Source organism: Cydia pomonella, chromosome 9 (genome assembly GCF_033807575.1).
Source record: "Cydia pomonella isolate Wapato2018A chromosome 9, ilCydPomo1, whole genome shotgun sequence".
NCBI classification, from domain to species: domain Eukaryota; kingdom Metazoa; phylum Arthropoda; class Insecta; order Lepidoptera; family Tortricidae; genus Cydia; species Cydia pomonella.
Window position 1 is genome coordinate 15,547,732 of NC_084711.1, and position 27,495 is coordinate 15,575,226.

The 27,495-nt window shown below is 35.9% G+C and overlaps 2 protein-coding genes across 2 annotated transcripts in view; one reads left to right on the forward strand and one right to left on the reverse strand.

Annotated features, from left to right (window-relative positions):
* Positions 1-27,495, forward strand: part of LOC133521466 (uncharacterized) — a 520,259-nt gene that overhangs the window by 361,965 nt on the left and 130,799 nt on the right. The gene's annotated exons all lie outside the window — the stretch shown is intronic.
* Positions 16,960-27,495, reverse strand: part of LOC133521452 (ras-related protein Rap-2b) — a 49,956-nt gene continuing 39,420 nt past the window's right edge. The window contains exon 3 of the mRNA XM_061856412.1: positions 16,960-21,293. Within this exon, the coding sequence (XP_061712396.1) occupies positions 20,982-21,293 (312 nt within the window). The 3' untranslated portion in view covers positions 16,960-20,981. The remainder of the gene's footprint in view (positions 21,294-27,495) is intronic.

The following is a 27,495-nucleotide window of genomic DNA, read 5'->3' on the forward strand; positions in this document are numbered from 1 at the left end:
AACGTCTTAAGCGCGCCGACAATTTAAGATTCGTGCTTATTTTTTGGGAGGCGTAGATTATATTGACACTTTCTTACGCGGCAAAAAAAGGATTTATATATAGAAACTTTGCTTCATGTTTTCCGTTACATTGATACTCTTGTTGATCATCAAAAGAACTGTACATTAAAAAATATGAATAGAACTGCACATTAAGGAATACGAATAAATGTAATGTTTTTTACCTCAGCAGCTCGAACAAGCCTATTTTCGACACTCCAGAGAGTGAGACAAAGTAGCTTTTTAATTTAGTGAAGGCCATGAATACAGGAATATTGCTAGAAGATTTCGTCATAATCATGATGCATTTCATTCATGAATGTAAATAAATGTGGTTAACTTGATGTTGAATTTTTTAACCTTTAATATATTGTTTTTTCATTTATTTAGGCAACAAACAGTCTTATACAAATAATAATGTAACAATAAGCAATGTGTTAATAGTCCTTGAGTGCCCTACCTTAATAAAGGAGCAGTATGTCCTCACTACTGAGGTGAAAAGTTGTATGTGTCACACGAGAGAAAAGTTATTTTACATCTCGTGATTTTGAGTCCCGAGTAAGGGAAAGAATCTATACTTGAATCACGAGCGAAGCGAGTGATCTAAGTTAGAATCTTGAGCGTAGCGAGGGACACTCGCAAGAAAAACCAACTTTCCTCTCTTGTTGCACAAATAACTATTTCGCTTTATATTTGTGTTATACAATTAATGTACAGTACAGTAGGTTTTAACATTCTTTTGTACGGTTAAGAAAATAGAAGGAGTACAGGTAAGTATTTTCTGTACAGTGTCTCGTCTGTTTCTTGTAAATGCAAATGTCATTTTGATGCATATTACCCAAAAGTCTTTGTTTTTTACCTATACTTCAACTATATATATAAACAATACCAAACTTACCTCTATGTTTGTGGTGGCTTGGAGTAAGTAAAATTAGTAGATAGATGTCGCAGGGAAATGATGAAAACAGAGATTTGAACAAATCTCTAAGGGATATGATAAAATCACGCAGGATGTTAAAATGGCGAATCCATATCATCATTTCCCTAGAAAATTCAGTCATTTGACCAAATCTCTGTTTAGTGAAAAGACAAAATCGACCAATAAACGTGACACACTTTTTCATTTCATCAAATTTTTTTAGGAATTTCACAGAGTCCCTAACCACGACAGTAAGTTGACAAAACGAACCCAAATAGTCAACTTAATGATGCTCATCTTGTGTGTGTACTGGCGTGTGATTTTGTGGATGAGATGTGGCAGTATCTTTTCCTGTGCTTTTTTTTGGAGTAATTTATTAACATAAAAGTACATTATTGATATTTAATTTAGATGCTCGAGTTTAACCCTGGGATGTTATAAAATTTAATTTATATAAATAAATGAGACTATATCATAAGAGCGTAAATGGGCTCACACGAGACGACGATCAGGATTGCGCAAAATGGAGGAAAGCAAGAAGGAAAGTGGACCATGGCAAATGCTGGGATAACGCTAGGTAGAAGAAATGAGAAGACATCATCTAGGAGGTTTCAAAGGTGTAATCGAATTTAATTTGAAACTTGTTTTTTTTTTAAATGACGATTTGGGGGAGGGATGTTGTTCCAACATCTTGTTGCACGGTAGCGGAAACACTCTTTAAAAGCAGCGCACCTGTGTTTAGTGACTTGTAGCACGTCCGCTCGTGATGTTCTAAGTTGATGGTGATTGTTAGTAAGCCATACAAGTTATTTTAAATGGATAGGTGGGTAGCTTTGTCTGTATGGTATCAAAAAGTAAGCAAGCAAACATAATATCCTGATGAGCGGTAATTTTTAGAAGAGCCGAGTAATTTAAGTATGATGTAACGTGTGCCCGGGGAGGGATTTTAAAGCAATATCTAGAGCATGCATTTGCACTCTTTGAATGATATGCTGTGCACGAGCAAAAAGACATGGACCATATGCAGTGAGGCAATAATTAAGTTTGGATAAAACCAGAGTCTCATTCGAAATTTGACACTGAGAAGATTCCGGAAACTGTACAATACTTTCAGGCGATAAAGACAGTTCCGAACAGTTTCACGTGATTTTCAAAACGGAAATTTGTTTCAAACATGTCGGATGGATTAAGCACTAGACAGTTTGTGGAGGACTATTCTGACAATTGTTTTAAATCGCCGTTGGCCTTCTCAATTGCCGTGGCAGTATCATTAGGGTGAAAAGATTAAAAAATAAAAAAAACCGGCCAAGAGCATGTCGGGCCACGCTCAGTGTAGGGTTCCGTAGTTACTCTTCCGTCACAATAAGCTAAACTGGAGCTTAAAGTAAAGTAAATTGTTAACCAAGGGATGAAACGGTACCTTTCACGCGAGTTAAACAAATAGGCAAATTTGCATAATCAGTACCTAATTAAAGTCTTTTTACTATGAAGGGGAAACTTTTTGCGATAACTCAAAAACAGCTAAACTGATCATGTCCGCTATAGTTTTCATTTAAAGTCTTTCTTAAGCTCTACTTCCACGATTTTTTTCATATTTTTTGGACCTATGGTTCAAAAGTTAGAGGGGGGGGACACATTTTTTTTCTTTCGGAGCGATTATCTCCGAATATATTCACTTTATCAAAAAATGTTTGTTGAAGACCCCTATTAGTTTTGAAAGCCCTTTCCAACGGTACCCCACACTGTAGGGTTGAAGCAGAAAAAAAAATTCACCCCCACTTTACGTGTAGGGAAGGTACCCTCAAAAAAATTAAATTTTTAGATTTTATTGTACGACTTTGTCGGCTTTATTGATTTATATATCCATGCCGAATTTCAGCTTTCTAGCACTAACGACCACGGAGCAAAGCCTCGGACAGACAGACAGACAGACAGACAGACAGACGGACATGGCGAAACTATATGGGTTCCTAGTTGACTACGGAACCCTAAAAAAGTAAAACTGCTGCATTTAAATACGAAAACAAAACGTACAAAATATAATACTCCGACGAGTACCTACACATAATGATATAACTTTCAATTTTAGGACATACATTCTAATCGGGCTATGTAAAATCAAACTGCGAAGTTTCTAAGGTGTTATTTCAATCGCTTAGAACAGACGATTATAAGTTAACGAGTAGGTATTGTATATACTTTAAGTGAGATTCGAACTGATTTGATCTTATCTTGATTTATTTTTTATGAAAACAAAGTATCGGCCATATATTAGTGCGGGAGCATCTAAAACGCATCAAAATGCGAGCGAGATGCACTGATAGTAATATTATATCAATGTCCAGTCAAGTTGAAATTTTGAATGACGTAGGAAAGGATGATGAGACTGATGATAATGATACATAACTATCCGAGTGATCGACTTGCTTGTAAGTCAAAGGAGTGCACACATCCTTTGACTTGCTTGTAAGTTAAAGGAGTGCACATCCTTGCCGAGTCTCCCACTATCGCAAAACTTTGCGCATTCAACTCGAAGATAAAACGGATCCCGGAATTTGTTAGTTCGCTTCCTGTGTCGTTAAAAGGTCGGGAGTAAGACTCAAGGGCGGGTTTCGAGCTATTAGAGGCTAACGTGCTTACCTAGCTGCCGTATTACATGAAAAGTAGAAAATATTTATTAACAAAAATAGTCCCATCACCTAATCGGAATCGTTTATCGTCGCTTAGGGAACACCTGAAAGTTTTCAATCTTTATACTGTACCTGAAGCGCTTCTTATGTTGCCGGTCTTGGCAAAGCTTAATACTCCATAAAAAAAGTCTACTCCGATACTTATCTAATATTTTATACACATATTAGGAGGCTATCATTGCCACTTTGGAGAATTTAACAGCTGAAGACACCTTGTCTGTAATTTTCTGTAAAAAATAGTCTGCCGATTTTTGCGGGGAAAGGGTACCTCCAATGTATGGCTATTTGTACGTAACGTAACGTCAGATAAACGGCAGTCCATACTATACGAGTACATATGACCATTGGCCGAGGTTTTCAACAGAGCGGTGAGCTCTTAATACCTACATATATTTATTAAAAGTTTTTTTTATCACAATACTCTTTACTGCGTTCAAATGTAAATTTACTCGTATAATTTCCTCAACATTACAATAGACGTAAGTTAGAAAAACACAACAGCAAGGCTTTCAGAGTTTTATCTGTTGCCTTTTTGCCGCCGGCTGACATCCCGTTCATACTTGCTCGCCGTGACCTTTAGGGCAGCAACCGGATACAATATTACAGGAAAATATTTCTTGAACATTTATAATATGGCTGATAAAAATAAAACTATAAAATCCTATAGTAAACTTGCTTCTGTGTAAAATAATTGTAACATCTTGTTGCAAAAATATCGTTTTCACGTCAGCAGCTCGAACAAGAGTAATTTGCTGCTTAAAAAACAGTGAGCAAAATCGCATTTTGATCACGGAGTGAGACGAAATAACATTCAAGTTACCTTTATATTCGAATGTCATTTCAACGTGCGGAGCCTAATACAAGTTCGAAGTCTTTGGATTCTATTATCTTTGTCCCTTTCACGTCATTAGCAAAAAGAAAGAGACAAAAAAGTGCATACGTAATTCAACGGTATATTGACGGTTTATAATAGACCCTGTAACAGACTGACATCTACATTTATTTATTTACTCTCTTAGAAATTATTGAATTTGTTTGGAGTGAATTTCGCGCATAATATTCGCACTTGTAATGTGACAGTGGCATCCGGTGACATCTGGCGGTGAATGACTGAACTAGCAGGTAGTTTACTCATGATAATATTGCATAGTACAATATTTGTTTATAATATATTTTTCAATATAAATTCTTAAGTAATGTTTATTGAATAATCGATTAAACACAATAGCAGCGTTTTACCTTACAATAAAACGCTTATTAAGCGAAATACCTTATTTGAAGCCTATTTAATATTTGAGAGTGCGATGCTGTTTGACAGATGACGTAGCGGTTCACTATAGGCTGACACCTACCCCCTTTGTACTTGTATTTCAAGTTTTAACCCCCTCCACCAGGCGCCCGTGGCCCGCGGCCGCGGAGCTCTTCATTGGGTCTCAAAATATAAATAAAACGAAGTTGCAATATACCACATTCGAAAAAGGATTGCATTTGATATTATTTATTATTTCGTTTTCAATATGAAGAGACATACCAGTTGACTTGTATGTATAGACTATAGATGTTGCTTATTGCAACCTGCATGGTAGGAGAAAACGCAGTGAGTTAAAAATACCCTCGGGCATTATATAAGTGATTTGGTTTATTGCAACTGAGTGTTGTAGCCACAGGCGAATTTAAAAATATAGGCTTCAAATAAGGTATTTCGCTTAATAAGCGTTTTATTGTAAGGTAAAACGCTGCTATTAAGCTTCTGTACCGTTATTTGAAGCCTATTTAATATTTGAGACGTGTCTGTGATCGCCTGGTGGCCAGAAAACGCCAATGTGAATAATTTATACTGATATGTGAAAATGGTGGAGACAACAAGTACAAGTGTACTTAACAATCCGGGTACATGGATGAATGTGAAAAGGCTTAAAGTGTGCAGTGACATATTTTACTTTACAATGTTATTTATAGATAGGACCTATAAATATAGAAAACAGTATGTTTATTAAAATAAATTATGAAAGCATAATTATACTTTTTATTTTATCCATCCAACAATAACATTGCGATCATTATATGTGTTTCAATACTTTCAATTGATTTCAAGGTCCACATTCTAACAAACTGACTCATATTTGACCTTATATTACCTTGCCAAAAAGAAAATAAACTTGATTATTGACACTTTAAAGTGTCTTTTACCCAGATATGGTTACCAAATATTGGTATTTACTTATGAGGCAGGATACAATTTAACTTATAGGCTCACAAAAACGATTTTTATATACATTTTTCAGAGCTTCGCTTGTTTGTTTTCCAAAAATCCTACAGTCTTAAGGGCAAAGTAAATCATATGAAAAGTGCACTTATCACAACATGCAATATTGTCTATTATATTGTAGAAGTAATCAAGCTCTCAGACAATTAATTCATGGATTAACCTAAGCTTTCCTTATTTTCCCGCTTTTGAACATTCTTGAATAACAAATAGACAGTAAGTGATATAGTAGGTTAATTTGGTAGCGCTATTAACAGCTTTATGTTACTCATCCCAAAGAGTTCAACCCGTTACCACTCTCACCGTTGTAGTTGTGTACAGTGCATAGCCATTCAGAATGTAAATAAGCTCGTAGAATATCCAATTTTCAATCATAATACACAACAAGTCCCCAATCCGCATTGGGCTAGCGTGGGGACTATAGCCCGAGCCCTCTCGCACATGAGAGGAGGCCTGTGCCCAGCAGTGGGACGTATATAGGCTGAATTATATTATATTATATAATACACAACAAATCCTATTTGCTGTAACCATTTTAATTTTTCTTTGATATTCGCTACGATGGTAGTCTTACCCCAGAGAGTATTCTAAAATATTTTTGGGCCTAAGCCCATACTTTAACCAGCCTATAATGTGGTTTTATTTTATTACATGTACAATAATTAGGGCCAGTATGGTAAGAACATGACCTTTATCAATTCAATGCCTGCAATACAGCAAAAATAATACTAGGATTTTTCCTCTTGGAGGTATCATTATTACGAGTATCATGTTGAAATTATGTACCATCATGCAAGATGTATAGGTATATTTAAGGCTTTCACCTGAATATACTTACTTGGCCTTTAGTTTCATGCATATTAAAAACATAAAGTGACTGATTAAAATCTTAAACAAGATCTGTATTATTGGCACTAAAAGCTCGTCAATTTCAGTTAGTGAGCTACAATTTAATCCTGAAAACTCTGCCAGGAGAGTGCCCTCCCGCTTGGTTCTTTGTATCGTCTGGTATTTCACATATTACAATGTCTGCGTTCCTGATAAGCCAAGGTTAGGCCTGTGCGTAGATGATAGATTTACGTTCGCTAAAGTGTTTTAATAAATTACAATTCGCATAATTTAACACATATAAGTAATAGCCATTCTAACTGGTAGTCCCAGCTTTGTCCATAAATATACTCGTACCTTATTTCAGGATTACCTACTTGTACTACCTGGTGCAAGCTCAAGGAAGCGCGAGATGTATGGACATAACTATTTATCTTACCAAGGATATGTTATTGACTGACGGGTTAGATAGTAAGGTCAAAGACCTTCGTTAAAATAATCAGTATTTAATCATTTGGCATTAAGTAGCCTTCCTATTTTTATGTTTTTGAAGAAAAACTAATGTTACATTACTTTAAACGAGATTTGAGAACTATATATACTTAAGTAGGTAATTCAACCTGTGGCATGCCCATGCCCAATGGCGCAGACTTGTCTAGCATTTACATTGTATCAACGGTGATATAAAGCAATTCTAATGTTATCTCAGTGAACTCACTGATTCTCACATATATATTTTGTAACATACAGTATACAATACAGAAACTTTGTCTTGTACATTATTGTTGCCAAAAACTGAATACTTATGGGAATAATTTCATAGGACACCAATTAATGAACATTGGTATAGAAATAACCTTCGAGGTTGCTTGCCTTTTTTACTACGTCGATGGCAAACAAGCATACGGCCCGCCTGATGGTAAGCAGTCTCCGTAGCCTATGTACGCCTGCTTAATTCCACCCGGGAAATTTGTAATGTTTTATATTGAATATCATAACCACGCAGTCTTTTAAAGTAGATTCGAACCAATAGGTAAATGTATGTATCTCAACTCAACCCTTAAGGGTTTGTATCCGTTATCCAAAAAAGCACTTTTGGCTATTAACAAGAAGTCGTCCCGACATCTAGGACATATATTTTAACGAGATTAATAACCGAAATGGCTTTCTTTCATTTGGACTGCGATGATGAGTTGCATTGAGCTATGATTATATACCAGTTGTGGGTCATAGACATTTTATTAAGTCCTTCACGTCTTTCCTGTAGACAACGCAACGTTAACGGAGTTCAAGCCACGCTATGCTGCTGCAATCTTGTTATGCTGCTACGGGCGGGATACATTTTTCCCAACCTTTGTTGTGTTTGACCCAAATGGGGTTAAATGATGAATGGCCAAGAACCTTGAACCAGTCCAGGGTAATATATTTATATCTTTAAACCATTAGAACTATGTAGCGGCGGAGCGGCCGGTTGATTAAGGCAATTCAAAACAAATTTAAAAATTTTAATTCAACGATCAGTATCATGAACTCTAGATTATCAAGATTATTAGCATGACTGAATGGGCCACGTATGAAGTATGAACCACTTATGGTGATTTTTAATATTACTCACCGGAAAGCCAGTTAACACATTCAGTGCCAGCGTGAGCTACGCGTTACGAGCGAAGTTGATAACGCGAGAAAACAGTATGTCTCGCAAAGCGCCTACTAAAAAGGAATACGCCTAGCGGGTCGCTGGCAGTGAGTGTGTCAAGGCTTATTTTATCTTTTTAGGGTTTTATGGTCTTCCTGGGCCAGTCTCATGTTTAGTGGGGTGTGTTTTCGCAGCCAAACGATAGTAAAAATTATTTCTCGAATGCCTTGCGTAGGATTTTTATGTGCAAATAAATGATTATGAATTATTATTGTGAATTAGGCGGAGATTTACATGGGAGTTGAAATCTTGGCTTATAGAAATAGATACATGTTAAGTAGGTACTTGTATCATAATTGCTTTGTAGTACCAATATTTGATTAATGATACCTTGAACCAATTGATACCCGCTTGCGCAGCAGGCAAATGGATGTTGCACGCCTTGCGCAGGCATGTTGTATGATCTTAATATACTTTTATCTAATAACAGTATCAAAACCATGTCTGACTTTTAGCCCCAGTGTCTAATCATTTTCACACGCCTTGCGCAGGCGGGAAAGGTCTTGGCGTTTGGAACCATGTTCATTGTATTAAGTATACTGGTCTTACAGTAGCCATTTTGCTTCATCTGCTAGCGTAGCAGGATAATGAAAATCGCACACCTTGCGCAGGCGGCAGGTCTTCAGCTGGCTAAATAGTAATATTCACTCGCCTTACGCAGGCGGGAAATATTAGGTACGTTATGTATGTATGCTTAACAGCACATATTTATATTTTAATAAACCTTCTGCTAAGTAGCAGGATAGTTATTGTAGTAGGCCATGGCGGATATCCATAATAGGTACCGGTAGTATAGGTACAATAAGTTACGCAATGGTAGTAAATTTCTCCACACCTTGCGCAGGTGGGAAAGGTTACAGTATGCTAATTTAACATAATGCAATATTGTTCAACTCTGCTTACGCAGCAGGATATGTGTTATGTCTTGTGCAGGCAGCGGCGGTCTGTAACCACCCGACCTCCCAGTCTCAATTACGTTCTTAAGTCATGAAAAGATACTTCGAACCTCCTTTTCTCACAAGGGTTATAGTTATAGCAAAGGGGTAAATAGTGCCCCTCCTGTATGCAGTTATACATGTCAAAACTAAAATTTTATACGTATATAAATATAATAAAACTCCTTAAACGAAATTCAAAATAACACAACTGAATGGGGATATGTCAGTTTTACATCCAAGAGTTTCACTTTTAAATCCCTTGCTTTAACTAGAAGGCACTTTTAGCAGTTGCACTATTTATTATTACGTACAAATACCTTAATTGAAAATAAAATTCACAAAGATATTGACGGTACTGTGCATCCAAAATTGGTATTATTAAGAAAAAACTTTCCAAAGGATATAAACAAAAAGATCGAAAAGGAGGTTTTCGATGTAGGTTTGTTAGTTACCTTTCGTCCCTCAGAGCGGAAATAGAAGCCCCGCGACAGCGGGGCTTCGTCGACTTTAAGGCGGATAGGACCCTAATTTGGTAGCCAGCATGATACTAGAGTAACTTTACTGTTTAATGGTACCCATGGCAATACCAAACATGGTATTTCTTTAATGGCCTCTTATTCTAGCTTAATTTAGGCGTTTTAGCCCCAGCTCTCAAGCATTCTAAAATTGGGGGTACTTCCAAATCCAGCCTTTATTGTGATATTTCGATTTAAATGCAAACTAAAATAATTTGTATCACAGCAGCACAGTACCAGAAAATCCGGAAATGCACGGAAAATATCAGGTCATATATATCTTACGATCATTATTATTGTAATTACCCTAAGGTTACTTAATGCAAAATCACAAGTTGATTAGCATAAACTACGACGTCACAGAGCGCGTCTTTTTAGTTATTCCTAAGTTAGGCAGTTCTATACTGTAATAGGAACCGCTATAACCTCCCTTTCGGAGGACAATAAAACTGTGGCCTATAAACTGCCATTCACATTTACACTTTTTCAAGGACCTGCTCCGTGCTTAAAATGATTCGATTCGCTGTAAACAAAATAAAATAAGAATCGCTTACTTACGCGACAGCTTCGCTGCGCTCGCGATGTGAATCGATGAGGTGTCAGCTTTGCTAAACACATTGACGAACACAAGCTGTCCATCAAATCATTGAAGTAATATTAACAATCGAACGGTAAAACCGTTAACAATACTTTTAATTAGTACTTACAAAAAATTCTAAGAATCTAAGGATTTCTAAGAATTTTTTGCAGTGAACCGAACGTTCCGACAAACAGAACGCCAATGAAGAGCTCCGCGGCCGCGGGCCACGGGCGCCTGGTGGAGGGGGTTAAAACTTGAAATACAAGTACAAAGGGGGTAGGTGTCAGCCTATAGTGAACCGCTACGTCATCTGTCAAACAGCATCGCACTCTCAAATATTAAATAGGCTTCAAATAACGGTACAGAAGCTTAATAAACTACTTCGTAAGCTTTAATTTATTTATGTTATCGTTAGAGATGCCATCTGTTGTAAGGCAGATCAATCTAAATACGCGGGAATAAAAGTGACCAATCATAGACGAGGATAGTAAATATTATCCAATCAAAACCCTGCATTCTGGTTGGGCTTAGGAGTAGGATTAACATGGCGGTTGAGGGGTTCTCATGGGGGGAACGAGGTTATTTAAGGAACTGCAAAGTGGATTCGAGATCTTTTGCCTTCAGCAGAGCGTCGAGTCAAGAAGGAATCCTGTGAGTGTTAGGTTGTAAGGAAAACCATGTGTCTAAGCTTGTTTGCAGATACGTCTATTAGCGGCCATCTTCAGGAGATATGAAAAGAACAGCGACTGGAATGGGCGACACGCGGGTCGTATTGACCTTAACCTCGGGTTTGAGGAACTGCGTGAGCCTACCACGGCAGCTGCCGAAAGGGCTACATTTCACGAGCATCGGGTCTTAAAGGTTCTTAAATTGTCACTGTGAGTGGCAAATCATAAGAAAACCGTGTATTAGAACTTGTTCGCAGATACGAGTATAAGCTGCCACCTTCGTTGGAAACTTAGCGTGTGGATACGGCCAACATGGGCGGGACGCTGTAGGAGCTTCATCCGGACCATGGGCGTGTTGAAAAACACAAAACCATCATGGGTCAGCGGCCAAACAACTACGTGTTACGGTGCGGTAATTTCACATACCTACTTAATTATTTGCATATCATTTTATATCTTGAGGAAACCTAAAATACATATTTCGTTCATTCATAGGCTCCAATGTTTGCTTAATATCAGTAGGATTGTAGGTTTGGTTGACACCGATGAATTGCCTATAAATAAAATCATTATTTCTATATATGAATAGCGGGTAGGTTGAATAGATCGCGTTGGGTACCCTTCATTGTGGAACGAGATGACAATTCTTGTGCTCTGTGAATGTAAGTCGGATTCTTATACGAGAGTGTTATTTTAACTACGACGTCAAAATGGATTGAGATATTTAATTTCATTTGTTCAGTGAATTTCTAAATCATGTATATGCTTTTTAAATATAATCAATTTTGAAGATAGGTAAATCAGTGTTCGTGTGTAATATGATTATAGGGTAGGTAGATGCATTCAATTACGATAAGTACTTGATTTGAGTTGTGAAATCATTAGCAAATAAATGAATGTGTGTTTAGTAGTAAACGAGCGCGTTTATTATTGTGGATTAACCGTTTACGAAAAGAAGTGGAACGTATGTATTTTCCATGTTTTAATTCAATGGCAAGGGTGGAATGTGTCTCGATTTAGATATAGATGGCATAAGTAGATGTGTTCAATTAGGTTGATAAATAACTTTAGTTGTGTTACACTCGGCGGTCATTTCTTTATCGTTTTATGTAGGTTTAGCCGTCAATATCAGTCATTATTACCATATATAGTATAACACGTAAAGTCAACGAACGTTGTAGGTAGTTTAATTCATGAAATGTTTTAACATATATTTAAAATTATTTATTTCTGAATTCTCGGTTCATGTACGAGGAATATCGAGTCCTGTCAGCGGGTCCTAAGGGCGCCTGCTTCGTGTCCCGCCATCAATTCCTGGGGTGTTCTGCCTTCGAGAGCTTCTACGCTTCAAATCAAGATGCAGACTTCGCAGATGTGGGCGAAGGCGAAGATTCACTCCGGTGCAAGCTAGTAGACACGGTGCGTTGGTCCTGATTTATATGTTATCTCAATCTTGACCTGACATATCTATATATCACATACTTTCATGTTTCAGTGTCAGTGAATTACAGCACTTTGATTGAAAATGTAGGTTGATAGGTTGAGTGTATTAATTATGATGTAATACGCAGCTACATAATTCACCTTTTACAATACTACAAAAATAATTGGTTGTGTAATTATTTGTGCGCGCGTATATAGGTATACGGCCACGTTTGTTTAATTAGCAACCAAGTTCATAAACTAGATTGATATAATTGTTTGGTGAATGAGTCTTACAAAATACTTATTTATTTAGAATGTTATACAAATGGCTAATGACGTAATATTATGTCGCAATACATTATAGGTTTTATTCAATGACTTCTTACAGTAGCTTAATTACCGTGGCTACTGTTATAGGTATTCTGTACGTCACTAAGTTTAGATCCTTTGACTTCCACTATTATAGTTTCATTATCATAATTGAAATGATTCTTCCTTTGAATGCCTAGTTGTCTTTATTCATATAGATACTTAGCTTCATATATTCCGTAGGGCGTAAATGTTTAACTCGATTAGAATATTAAGCACTATTTTTGTCTCAATTTCCGGTTCACGGTGGTTGCGGAGCGAGTCTTGTTCCATCAGCGGCTTTCGAGTGTCTCGGTGTCTCCGAGCATCCTCGTCGGTACCTGATCAACCCCACTGCCACGGCGCCCAGATGCAAGACCTATCTTCTACATGAAGAGGCTGGTTGCACTACGCCGCATCTGTATCTCACGCCTGCACATTGTATCCAGTGCGCCGTCCATTTGCGTGGAATGGGAATTGATCCTGCCTTGCCTTGTCTTCTCATCATGATGTGAGAGCATCGAAGCCCCATCAAGCAGATCTTAATACCTAGCGGTGACGTAACCTTTCAATAAATTATACAAAAGGTTTTAATTTCATAGTCTAGTCATTATAGGAGTATACAAGCGGTTTAAATAATATTCACGATTCCTAACTGCTTACTTATTTGTAGGTAGATAACTGGTGCCTATTTGATACTTATTTTATGATCATGATTCCGTTTTATAGGTACATACCTAAGTATATTACGTATGTTGAAATGTTATTGTGGGTGTATATATTTTGATCATTTGGTATATAGTTTGATCTGTATTTGCCTAATACCTGCCCTAATTTATTTGTCATATTGAATCAAATCATATGACTAGAATGTGGTTATTACATTTTGGATTATGTCCAATTGAGAGGATATTATATATATTTACTAATCAATTGTAGTTGTTGAAACCTGTCACAATGGTTTTATAAGTGGCTGTTTTAACAATGCGGCTTTTGGTTATGTTTGGGATTGTCGTTGCATTTGATTGATCCCAGTTATGACTAAAGGTATCAAATCCTAAACCGACTGGCTTTTAATTTAATTAACAGTTGTACTCTTTGCGAGATGTCGCATATGATAATCTAGTAAAATGGCTGATCTCATGATATTAGGGGCAACGCTTATATCATTGTCTTGTATATTTTCGTTCTTGGTCACTCATGTCATTTATTTACTATTATCCCGGTTTCAGTACTTGATAGTCTGAACCTTACGTGTGATATTCCATTAGGCTACATGCCTCAGGTACTGCAGACGGTGCAAGGTCCAAGTGACTTACCTATGGAAACATTTCACGTGGGATTTGCGGCTCGACATATTAGGGAGTTGTCCATAGAGCGGTGTATGCATGATAATTTTATGAGATTCAAAAGGTTGCCTTATAGTTGACTGCAACCAGCTATTTTATTTTACAGTATATTAAGGTTATAAAGTTGTGTGAAGCCAGACTACACCCCGTCGGTACTACCTAATATTATAACGTATTTATGAATGTGTTATCATAAGTACTAATATATCTTTACTTATATTTGATCAAAAGGTATCAAATCTTAATCCAACTGGCTTTTAATTTAATTAACAGTCTTACTCTTTGCGTGACGTTGCATATGACAATTTAGTAAAATGGCTGATCTCATGATATTAGGGGCAACGCTTATATCATTGTCTTGTATATTTTCGTTCTTGGTCACTCATGTCATTTATTTACTATTATCCCGGTTTCAGTACTTGATAGTCTGAACCTTACGTGTGATATTCCATTAGGCTACATGCCTCAGGTACTGCAGACGGTGCAAGGTCCAAGTGACTTACCTATGGAAACATTTCACGTGGGATTTGCGGCTTGACATATTAGGGAGTTGTCCATAGAGCGGCGTATGCATGATAATTTTATGAGATCCAAAAGGTTGCCTTATAGTTGACTGCAACCAGCTATTTTACAGTATACTAATTAAAGTAATACAGTTGTGGGAAGCCAGACTTCACCCGGTCGATCTTTATAACACATTTATGAATACGTTATCAATACGTCAATCACAACAAAGTGCTAACATATCTTTATTTATATCTGAGCACATTAGTAAACCTTATATATTATTAATAGAACTTGCTACAACTTCTTGTTTCATAATTTTCTTTATCTTAAAGTAGGAATATTTTGATCTCCTGATGTATCCCACAATGGCATTTTATAGGAAGAAGGTAGAGTTTATTATAGTAGTCTTGTAAATAGTATTCAATAATTTTGATAGAATTTTATAATTTCCTATTGGTTCAATGCACTTAAAATAGTGTTTCATTTTATTGACATGGTTTAATATTCGTCTTTCTTTAAGAACGGATATGTTTTGTGCTTGTTGGAACATATTTCAGATTTTATTTTATCATGTAACATGTCTCACACCTCAGAGAGCTTGGGTTGTTATTTATCATGATGTTGGTCTATATTTACCACTAAATGATCACGCCATACCTAATTTAAATGAGGTTTTAATTTGTCTTTATCTGTGACATATTTTGTTGTTTGTTTACAGGTTAAATTGGGCAGTCAGGTTTTTGTTCCGTCTTGTTTTCCTGACTTAGGTATTTGGCCCTAGTAATCAAGGCGGTATATCCGAATGGGTCCTAATCAGACTTCATTGGATATAGAGTTCATAAATTATTGAAACATATTCAATCAATTTTAATGCAATAAATAAAATTTATTAGCAGTTAATACATTGTTTATTTTATACTTCATCCCCTTTTAGCCTAGACCCTTATTTACTAAATTTCAGTATTACTTTCCAAAGGTTTCAATAGAGTTGAGGAAAGTAACAGTATTTCAGCTTACAAAGCTTTTGTAGTAGAGTTTAGTCAGGCTAAGACAGTACAACCCCCGAAATAAGTCAGACCGCATCGTTCCAAAACACCCTACGAGTCTTCATTCGTAATAATGAATTCATGAAATAAAAGTTTAAAATTTAATAAAAACACCATATTGTACGTATTTTATTACACAGTCAAAACAATGAACTTATACATATTTACGCAATTGTTATGCAGTAAATAATTCTAGTTAACTACTTTTAACGATCTCTTACTATAGTTGACAAATAGTAGTATCCGCAATTCGGACCGTATCTTACAAAGTTTTTTTTTACAAAAAAACGTTGTCGTTTGAACTGTCAATCAATTCAAGTTTTTTTTTCCGAAAAAAATTTGTCGATTGAACTGTCAATGTGTTCGTTAATTCATTATTTTCGTATTATTTTATTGAATTTCTTTCGGTTTGTTTTATTGCGGTACTTAAAATTAATTGGTAGAATACCTTCAGAAAACATGAGTGAAATACGAGATGAAGACGGATTAAATTATTTCAGGTTGTATTTTTTGATGGCTGACTGACGTGAAAATTTTTGTGTACGACACGAGATCAAAGTTATTTACATCTCGTGCGCTTTTGAGTCCCTTACTACGCTCAAGATTCTAAATTATATGTAGAATCTTATGCTTGCGGGACTCAAAACAAGCACTCCAAGAAATATCAAACTTTGCTCTCTTGTTGTACAAATAAAATTGTAATATTACGAATCTGTAAATGAATCAAACACAAAACTGTGTTTACGTCTTTCCTGTCAAAAGTTAATTTTATGGCTATAAAGGTTAATTTCCTTATTTAATCGCATGTAAAGGTACTCCTTTTATTTGGATTAGTACGATAAAATCATTTCCTATATGCCCACAAGCCATTAACTATTATCCATAGGAGAGATAACTTGTTTTTTCGTCAGAATTGTACATTGAACCTGCAGCTGTAGCATCGCATCATTGCATTTTTATCACTTGTCATTATGCCTATCGCGTTCTAACAAGTATGTAAGTGCAAAAGTGACAGGCATAGTAACAAGTGATAAAATGCGACCGTCATACAGTCACTGAGTGATTTTTCATGTATCATTCGTAGTTTTATCCAATACAGGAAGGCAGTTGTTTACCCGATTGGAAAATAAAAATAAATGCAGTACTGAAGTATAATATTAATTTTTATTCAAAGACAATGTTATAAACATTCTGTATTATTTCCTTAAGTAGTCGTATTAAAACATCTGTTTCAAGTATTATAAGTATGCAAAACACAGAATATACCGAAATTTTTATCATACAAGGACTCTACACATTTCAAATCCTCAGTGCTAAATAAGACAATCACGTATTTCATATAGCATATAGTATTATATTTCATAACCATCAATATTTTGTTATTATTGGTTTTGTAGTGGTAGAAATATATTTTATATGTAGGTATAAAGATAGGCAAATTGTGTCCTTGCTTTAATATATATTATCATCATAATATTATATTCTAATGTAATTTTTATGCCATGCCATGTTGATGGGTAAACCCTTATTTTGCCGACAATTGTCTTAAAGGATTTTGTTTTACATTTTTTTACGTAAGTACATAATTCCATATTGCCAAAGCACCAATATTTACCTCGTATAATTAACAGAAAAATGTCTTAGATAAATTCTTGTTTCAAATAAAAATAATGATACACAAATGTTATAAAAAGTCTAGGATCTAGTAGGTACCTACCTAATTATTTTATTTTATTGTGACATGAAATTTGGCAAATAGTTTGTCGGTAAAATAAGGGAATATCAATTTATGTTTATATCAATTATTTTTCAATAGAACAGAATATAATCAACATAGTTACATCTGGGAACTAAGGATCCCTATTTCATAAAAAAGGCACATCCATAAACTTGAAATACTTTAAGTTAACTTTATAAATTCATTGAATTAGAAGGATTCCAACTTAACTATTTAGATCGAATATTATACAAAACTGAAATAAATGTCTACTTTACCAGGTAAATTTAAAGTAGATTTTATGATAAATACGAGGTAGATTATACTAGTTAGAAGGGACAGATAGTTCATAACTTACCATTTATATTTTTGTAGCCTCATGTTAGTTATTTGTGGAACAAATTACATGACTTCAAAAGTTCCTTCATATTAAAGGCTGGCCACTCTTCTTAAAAATATGTATACTGTGATTTTTTTTTAAATATAATGACTTACTAAGTAGACACCGCTGGAGTATCTATTACAATATAAAATATGGTAAATACCACGCATGTATTTGGTCGCTCGGTCCGCGATCCACGAATATTCCGAAATAAGACGTCAAACATAGATTAACATATCCTCTTATTATTATTTTTGCCCTGGAAACTATCCTCTATGACCTGATATTTCTATTCTAGGAGGATTCTAAGGCAGCGCCATTCAAGTAAACGGACAAAGTGCAAATATTTCACAAAACTGGTTGCATATACACATATCACATATCTATCCGTGTTTCTGAATATGCCTTCTGGCTGTCGCAAGATTACAACATGAGTCTCTATTTGTTGAAATCGCGATTGGATATCCAAGGCATGTAGCTGTGCATGATGCGTACCATGTAACATGCACCTGACACGCCAATTTGCCTACATCACGATCGATTTGTGTAACGTATGAAGTTAAACCCATTTATGTGGTAGCAAGTATCAATATTAGTTAAGTTATTACAACTAGAAACTATGGCTAACTTTTAAATTCCTGGAATGTACTCGTAGTAAAACCTTACCCATTTCATCAACTAATTTAATTTATTACGCAACAGTGCAAAGTATACGCCCCAAAAATTAAGTTGCTAATGATGTGTCGCCGGACTATGTGACTACGCATAGATATATATAAAAAAAAACTAACGAAAGAAGTAAACATTCTAAATACAGCAACGTAATATATATGAAGGTCATTGAAATAAGGTGCAGCCGGAAAATGAACGAAATGACACTGCAACAGTCGCCGGCGATTAGTTTTGTCTTAATTAAACGTTAAAAGCGACGCGATGCGTGATTTTACGGGAATGCTCGTATATAAAGCAGTGTCGATTTATGGCTACCATTAGTTTGATACTGACATATTCACGCATATTAGTGCGAGCGAGATGTATGTAAGTTACGCAGACGTTACTGACGTTACCGAATACGTCAGTTTGACACTGCTAAGGCAGTCGTGGTAACGCTCCTAGTTAGTAGTCCTCACTTTTACAAATACAAACGATCGCATAACATCGCGTCGTTTTTGCCGCTCTCCGATTCGATTTTTTGCATGCATGAGGCGCATGGCTAGATCTATTAATTGAATTATCCGAGCTTTGCTCTAATCATCTTATTCGGATAAGGCGTAAATACACGTATTAAGCGAATGGAAAAAGAATTGTGAACCTGCTTTTATCGCTAGTGTTAAGTGTATAAAGTTAAGTACCTATTATTTTACTTTTGAATTTTATGCAAGAGGACAACACGAACTACTTACTATTCACGATAAGAAATCACACCTAACTAGGACACATCTGAAGTTTCATACAATACATTCAGTCAATTTTTGTTTCTCTACAAGAACTGGCGGGTCCCAGCTCCTACACAGTCCTCCCTACATTCAACTTACCGATAATCCAGTCATAGATACCATCTTTCTTATCTAACATGTATTTTTACATCCATTGCTCTGAAATATAATCTAAACTTACGTAAAAATTTCGCTTAGCGTTAGCGTTATTAGACATATACAACATTATAATGTGTATTTATTTTACTTTTAAACAGTGGAATTGGCTACTTGACTGTTTTTTGTAAATAATGTCAAACGATCTTGATTTTCCTGAGGATCAAATGTCTATATAGGAATCATGGAATTTAAGCAACACAAAGGTCAGAATTGAGAGTTAAAGTCTGACGCTCGCAGTCGACGATTGAAACGCCTCTAACAAAGTGATAAGGTGATGTGACGTCACATCATATAAATCTGTCCTAAATGTATGGAAGATCAAGGAAATTGCCATTTTGACCCTTAAATATTGCGTTTATGTGTATAGTTGTCATACAATTTATTTTTCAATAAAATGTAAGGAATCGAATGGTACCATTTTCTTTTCTATTTTTGAAAGACAAAATAAAATTTTTTTTTGAGACTTCGGAGCCTTGTATTTTTTTATAATCTCAATATAATTTTTTGAATTCCACTTTTTTATAATGGATGGGTTATTTTCTTTCCATTTAACTAAATTTTGTTATAATATTCAACATGTGTCAAGTACCCAATTGAATTGGGCATTGTCTTACAGGAAAACTATTGGAAAAGTTTTTTTTTGTGCTTTCCAAATTGACCAGAGGTAATTGGCAGTAAGAGTAATGGAATAAGTATAGTTATAGTTCCTTGATTTACAGGTATATTAAATCTACTAGAGGTATAAATTTATATTAAATTACCTGATAATATAATTGGAAACCACTTAAACTTGTGGAAAATGGTAGGAGGATTTAACCGTAGCTCCTGTAGCTGTTTTCCAATTTATTCGGAAACCCTTTCTACCGTAGTAATCTTTAAGTTATTTATTACGGATATAAATCCTAGGCAAAGCAGGTAGCAGGTAACCCATCCACAGATTATAATATAAATAGAGTTTCGAAAATTTGAAATTAAATTGCATAGGAACTTACTTATTGGCGTTTTACTTGGAATTAGTTCATTGAAATAAAATGTTTAACGTTAATTGCAAATAATTAATGAACAAAAACTTTGTTAAACATTTGTAACAAGTTTTGTTAATTTATCTCTCTAAATATAACTGTCATAAGTAATTATAATTATAAATGACACAGAAGCAGTAAGCATTATTTTAAGGGGTAAACTCTCGCCGTTAAGCAAAAGTTTTCAACAGCTTCTTGTGGGGATTTAAATGAAATTCGCGATAAGGTAACAATAGACGTTCAAATGAAAATGAAGTAAAAGGTAATTGGTTTTGAAAAGTCGATACCCAGACAAACGTATTTGTGATTTATGGCGGCAAACGTTGACAAATGTTTTTATATTATATTCAATGTCAATAATGGCCATAGCAGGTGGAGAATCTTTTTGGGATATTTACCACGTATCCACACATTGTTTTAATATTGAGAGCCTACAAATTGATTTAAACCTTTAAGAAATGACGCAAGAGTTGCGTTTGCTGTTAGCGTGCCGTTCTCTAATCTGTTGAAGGTGCGCTAGCTGCGCGGGCGAGGGTACGTGGGGGGCGGTGGTGGGAGGAGTGCCCGGCGCGCCCTGCGGCCCGGTGGGGAGGGACTGGCGCCGGCGCCGGCGCAGCGCGGGGGACAGGTTGTACTTCACTTTGGCCTGCACCAGCAGCTCCTTGAAGATCTGGGACACGTTCACGTTGTCTTTGGCTGAAGCTTCAACGAAACCATTCTCCCAGTCGACGGTGACTACGGATTCGGTTGTATGGAAATCGACCTGTTGAAGAAAACCAATCTTAAATTATGTTATGGTAATTAGCGATAGCAAAATTGTGAAGGGAATCTGTTTTAATTAGAGCTCGTACCATGGCCACCATAAATTAATTCTTATAAAAAAATTACAGAATATACAGGAATCCTACAAGAATTTTACCCAGATGTAGGTAAATAAGAAAAGAAAAAAACGGGGCAATTTTTTTTTTATTTAACAAAGATTATTATTGTTATGTGCCTCGTTTTGCTGATGTAGGAACTAACGAAAGTCAGGATGTAGGAGTAACAATTCTGCCGTTCCTGAGCATTTACTAGATTCAGGTCAGGAACAAACCACTGGTTTGAGCTGCATAACCCAGAAATCCTTTCTACAGATCGTCGGTTCTCTAGTAGAAAAGTTCGGGAAGCCATTGTAATAAATAAATAAAACAGCAATTTCAATCGGGAGGATGGTTTTAGGATCTCCTCCACGTAGAACCCAATCATTAGTAAATGTAAGCGTAAACAAATATCGCCGGTTGAAAAACCAAACATTGGTTTTGTGTCGACTCGGTGACATCTCTAGTGTGCAAAATGTTCAAGTTGATAAACAAGTCCCAGTGCGGGTAGTTCGAAAAACTCGCGTGGCTAGAAGATGTTGATATCAACTTTAGTCAGTCTTCTCCGAGACCACGCGGTCAACGCCGTCCTTGAAACGTCAGAGGTAAATTTAAAACTTTATTATTCTTTACTATTAAGTCTCGTTTTAGTAAGGAATAATGAGTAAACATCATAAAAGTTAAAATCAAAAGATTATATCTAATACTAGAATCATGATATATCCGATAAACTAAAACCATTAGCTACATAAATTATTTCCAATTCGCCATATATCCGATCTGTATAAATGACTGGAGTATATCACCATTTGGTATGGACATGTGTCGTATTGCAGCCATTTTTTGTTTCTATTTCAATGAAAACGTGGACGAGCGCTGCAATTTTAAAAACTATAGTCGGAAAATAAAATTCTTATTCAATCTTCTATCACATATTTGATTTAAAGCGGAGCCAAAAGGACGAAATTTACAAGTTTAGTTTCCTAGAATCCATCAATATTTAATATTTAACATAATCAAAGGCCAGATTCTGAAGAATTGACAAGAGGAAATTGACTCATAATTAGCATGTCACCGTCAGGGACTCAACGTACGTTGAACCTTAATGAGCTCCTGGGAGATTTATTGCAAGAAGTTTTACGAGCCTAGTTCCTAAGGTGCGAGTGGCGACGTCGAGAAATTTGCAAGATCATAGATTATCTTTACACAGAATGCGTATTAGACCGCGGGCCAGGAGCATATTTCATCAGTCATCGCCTCCCGGCTGATACTTTGTCAGATGATAGTTTAGATGCTGTTTTAAACTTAAAAAACCGTCAGCCGGTTCTATCGCGGTGGAATGACCGTCAGCTGTAAAATGAACATGTAAAAAATATGCGCCTACCACTTTATGTGCGGTAAAGTATGTGTAATGTGTAAATAGCGTAATCTGTTGACGGCTTTTCAGGTAAAGTTCTATGATTTGTTTTTGCTATCATAAAAGGTATAGTGCTTATTTTTTGCATATTCATGCGACCAGCTGATGTTCTTACCACCGCGATATAACTGGCTGACGATTTTTAGGGTTCCGTAGCCAAATGGCAAAAAACGGAACCCTTATAGATTCGTCATGTCCGTCTGTCTGTCCGTTTATGTCACAGCCACTTTTTCCGAAAGTATAAGAGCTATACTGTTCAAACTTGGTAGTTAGATGTATTCTATAAACCGCATTAAGATTTTTACACAAAAATAGAAAAAAAAAACAATAAATTTTGGGGGTTCCCCATACTTAGAACTGAAACTCAAAAAATCTTTTTTCATCAAACCCATACGTGTGGGGTATCTATGGATAGGTCTTCAAAAATGATATTGAGGTTTCTAATATTATTTTTTTCTAAACTGAATAGTTTGCGCGAAAGACACTTCCAAAGTGGTAAAATGTGTGCCCCCCCCCCCCCCCCTGTAACTTATAAAATAAGAAAATGATAAACCTAAAAAAATATATGATGTACATTATCATGCAAACTTCCACCGAAAATTGGTTTGAACGAGATCTAGTAAGTAGTTTTTTTTTAATACGTTATAAATGGTACGGAACCCTTCATGGGCCGCTTTTTTTAAATTAACAATAGCACCTGAACTATCATTTGACAAAGTATCGAACGGGAGGTGATGACAATTTTTTTTTGTTTTACGTGTTTCGGTGGCTGCCGTTCCTCAATCCACCAACGGAGCGGCAGCTGACGTCCACGAGGATTCGTCATAGCTAGCCGTAGCCGTAGTAGCCGGGAGGCGATTGGTCATGGAAATTGTTCCTGGCTCGCGCTATCGTGAAGCGATTTTAAAACTTGGGATCACACAGGCACTTTTTAATTAGTAGAAAACTCCTTCGGAAGTCGGAACAGCCCATATTTCTGTTTACCCTTAAAATTCAATTATATTTCTATTCGTATTGACATATATCTTAAGGACGAACTCTACGGGCACTTAAAATGGTGCTAGTTCAGTGGTGTCACTCGCGAATTCGAGTCAATCGTGCAGTCTAACGCAACTAGTTGCAACTTCCAACCAATCGCGTCATGGCATTAGACTGCACGATTGGCTCGAATTCGTGTGCGTGACACCGCTGTACTGGCCCCATCCTTAGATATATGTCAATGTCTACTCGACTAAAGTGAATGGTTGCGCTCCCACAGATACTAGTAATTTAGTATGAGAGCCACAACGTATGGTAGCCTGAGTCTTCTATTTGGGTCCATCCAGTAGGTAAATGATCTGTGGACAAGACAAACGAGAGCAACAGATGCTTACTCATATCTACGAGGAAAACGGGGATATTATTATTCGTTGGTGTGCTAAAAAATAAACAGAGACAAAACATTCCGTGACTTCATATATGTGTATAGCTCGGAATTTTTTTTCGTTTACATGAAGCTGCATCTTACGGAGGTTGTATTTAGGAGTATGTTTCGTAATAATGTGGTTCAAATGCTACTTTGTTTTTGTATAAGTAAGTAAAACCTAGTTTACAGTGTTACGTTTGGTTACATAAATATAAGTACCGAAGCACTTCACTAGACTTATATCGACCGACCATTGCTATTGTTTTCATATAAGTCTAGTGAAACTAACCGTGAATCATTCAAACCTACGTACAGTCACGACTGAAAATATCGATACGAAACATGTGCCAAAAATATATATACACTACCTTAATATATGGGCAATAAAGTCGTGTATACATATTTTGGCACTTTTTGCATATCGATATTTTCAGACGTGACCGTACTTATCTTAACTAGCTACCTCATAATTGAAAAGATAAACCAAAACCACCGCGAAGGACAGATTGGAAGTTTCAGAAAGGACTATTATTATAAATTATCCTTTCTCGAAACCACGCCAAAGTCACCTGGTATCAACTCAATAATGTGTACACGAAGTTTAATCGAAATCTGCTGGAAACTTTCGGGCTATCCTAAGGATCTGCTCTATCATGAAATTGAGCAAGTTATTTCAGGTCACGGTCGGAAATTACGTGTCGTGTCGTTTAGAGTGACGATCAGTTATGAACTTAGTACAAAATTAGTCGTGAGGCACTGCTAACTTTCTTAACAAAAACTGTTTTAAAAATGATAAAAAGGTTCATGTAATTAGTTACATCAGAGGAAATTTTAACAAAGAAAGAAAAATCATTTAAAAACGTGTAAAAGAAACACAAATTACAGCAATTACAGAAAAAAAATTACCAAACGTTGGGATACGTTATACTGAAACTTACCATCTATGCTCTTATTTTATTAAACCAGAAAACAACATTTGTTGCGTTATTTGTCCATGACCATGATAACCTTAAAGTAATACCTAATATTAAATATATATCAATAAATATTATGTTTTAGGTTTTAACATGTCGTAATATCACAGATTCATGGAAAACTAATTTTAAACTAAATGTATTCTTTTCGATTGTTTTGCGTTTGTTTTTCTCCGTATGCTGTTGTGTGACCCTTTGTATTTTTTTTTCTTTGATACTTATTTTTGTTTTAACAATGCTTTAATGTATGTTAACTGTAGTGGCATCACCGAATGGGCCCTACGGAAGACCAGCGCTGGCTTAAAGCTGCTGTTTTGGGTCCATTTCGTGATGCGCATCTAGGGTTTTAATTGTCTGTTCCTGTTGTTTGTACATGTTCGTACTAGTTCGTATTTTTTTTTTTTTGAAAAATCGCCGGATCTTTGTAAAAGCTGGTATAAAGTACTCTGTTGATTGAGGTATCTAGCTGTCTTCAATCTGGCATGAAGTGGTACTTAAACGTCCAATACGTTCGTAGAAGTGTATTAAGAACGGATATTGGCGACTCGGACGTTGGCCAGCGACGTCCGACATTGCGGGCCGGACGCTGCGGCGGAACTCTGAACTCCGCAGGTACTGTTTTATGTTCCAAGCATTAACATTTACTGTTGTGGAATTTACGACTAAACTTTTATGAGAGATAAGCGGCATAAAACGGTTGAGTGGCTCACAGATGTGCCGGTGCACGAGCTTGGTTAGATTCCAAAATCAAAAGCATAATACTTTTTATAAGATACACAAACCGTTGCATTTGTGAGAACCCAAAAGTTTACTAAAATAATAACAGTTCATTCTTAGGTTTTATATTATTAAAGAAAATTCACTGGATTTTTTAAATTTTATTCGATGTAAAGTCTTTTCAGTTAGGTAAACTGTTAGTTTATTTAAGTTCTTTGCTACTTTTTTCTTATATCGCTAACGAATTTGCCGACTATATATTTTTAGTACAGAATAATTTCGAAGCAACGTAGGGGTATTTGCAGTAATTTAAATAATTCAAGTCAAAATGTCATAAAAATATAATTTCTTAACAAACCTTTATTGTTAAGAAATTATATTTTTATGACATTTTCATAACTGTGTTGGTTCTTCATTCGGCAAAAAGAATCTCTGGAATAAACTAGTCTTTAAACGTAAACAGGTAGTCAATTAATACTATGCATTGTACATTTTTGCGTCAGGTATCTTGATTTGAAAATATTGTTTAGTAAACTGGGCGCGTAGACAAGATGCCAATCGTTAACGCTCCCTAGCGAACGAAACGCAACCGTCTCTGTCGCATTAATATGGAAAAGTGATAGAGAGAGTTAGCTACGATACGCTACGGAGCGTGAACGATTGGCGTCTTGTCTTCGCACCCTGATTATTCATGGCATCGACTTCATTTCTGCAGTTATCGTTACACGATTGGTTGACTTTTGTAGAAGAGAAAATCGTGTCAAAGATTCAACGAACCTTTAACCAACTAAACAAACAGACAAATGGGACCGATTCAAACTTCAAAATTTTCCACGTAGATTAGTCTAGAAATGCAACTTCAATTCTGTAGTTGTGATTTTTTGATTTATCCTTTTTTTTCTTTAATTGGTAAAACCCGCTTTGCGGCCTCATCATCATCATCATCATTTAAGAGCATGGCTCTTGTCGGTGGAGTAGACGCCATTTTTCGCACGACATTTACTTTTCCTTTTAGTTGCTGCGGCCTACGACCTTATAAAATAAGGTTTCGGGAAGCAAGCAAGCACCGCATTTTTAGATTCAACTTAATTAACGTTTTTATTTATATTCCTGTTTATTGCTCGCTTAGACAATACCTAAGTAGGAATATAGAAGGAATAAATGCAAACATGCTTGCATGACAATGGCATATTACAAAATAAGGGCAATGCAGATCGTTTTATAGCGATAACCGCCGGTGATGGTGTACAGTGATGTCAATCAACACACGATACATCTCACATATTCAGGTAATGTGAATCTAAAAATAAATGGTAAATTAGTTTTGAAACTTTTAGTACCAAACTAACATTGACATATAAACGAACATATTAATGTTTGTAGGTTTGTACTGGTAGTAGATAGGTCAATAAGGTATGGATATAATTATTAAATTAAAAACATTAAAATCCCCCTACGCTATACATTAAAATATAACTTTTTATACCAAAAACGACTTACATCATTTTGGAAAAGAGCTGATACTCTTCAAACTACTGGATCGATTTCTACCAAACATAGCTAAGAACCCTCGTAAAGAAACTCGCTTTCACGTA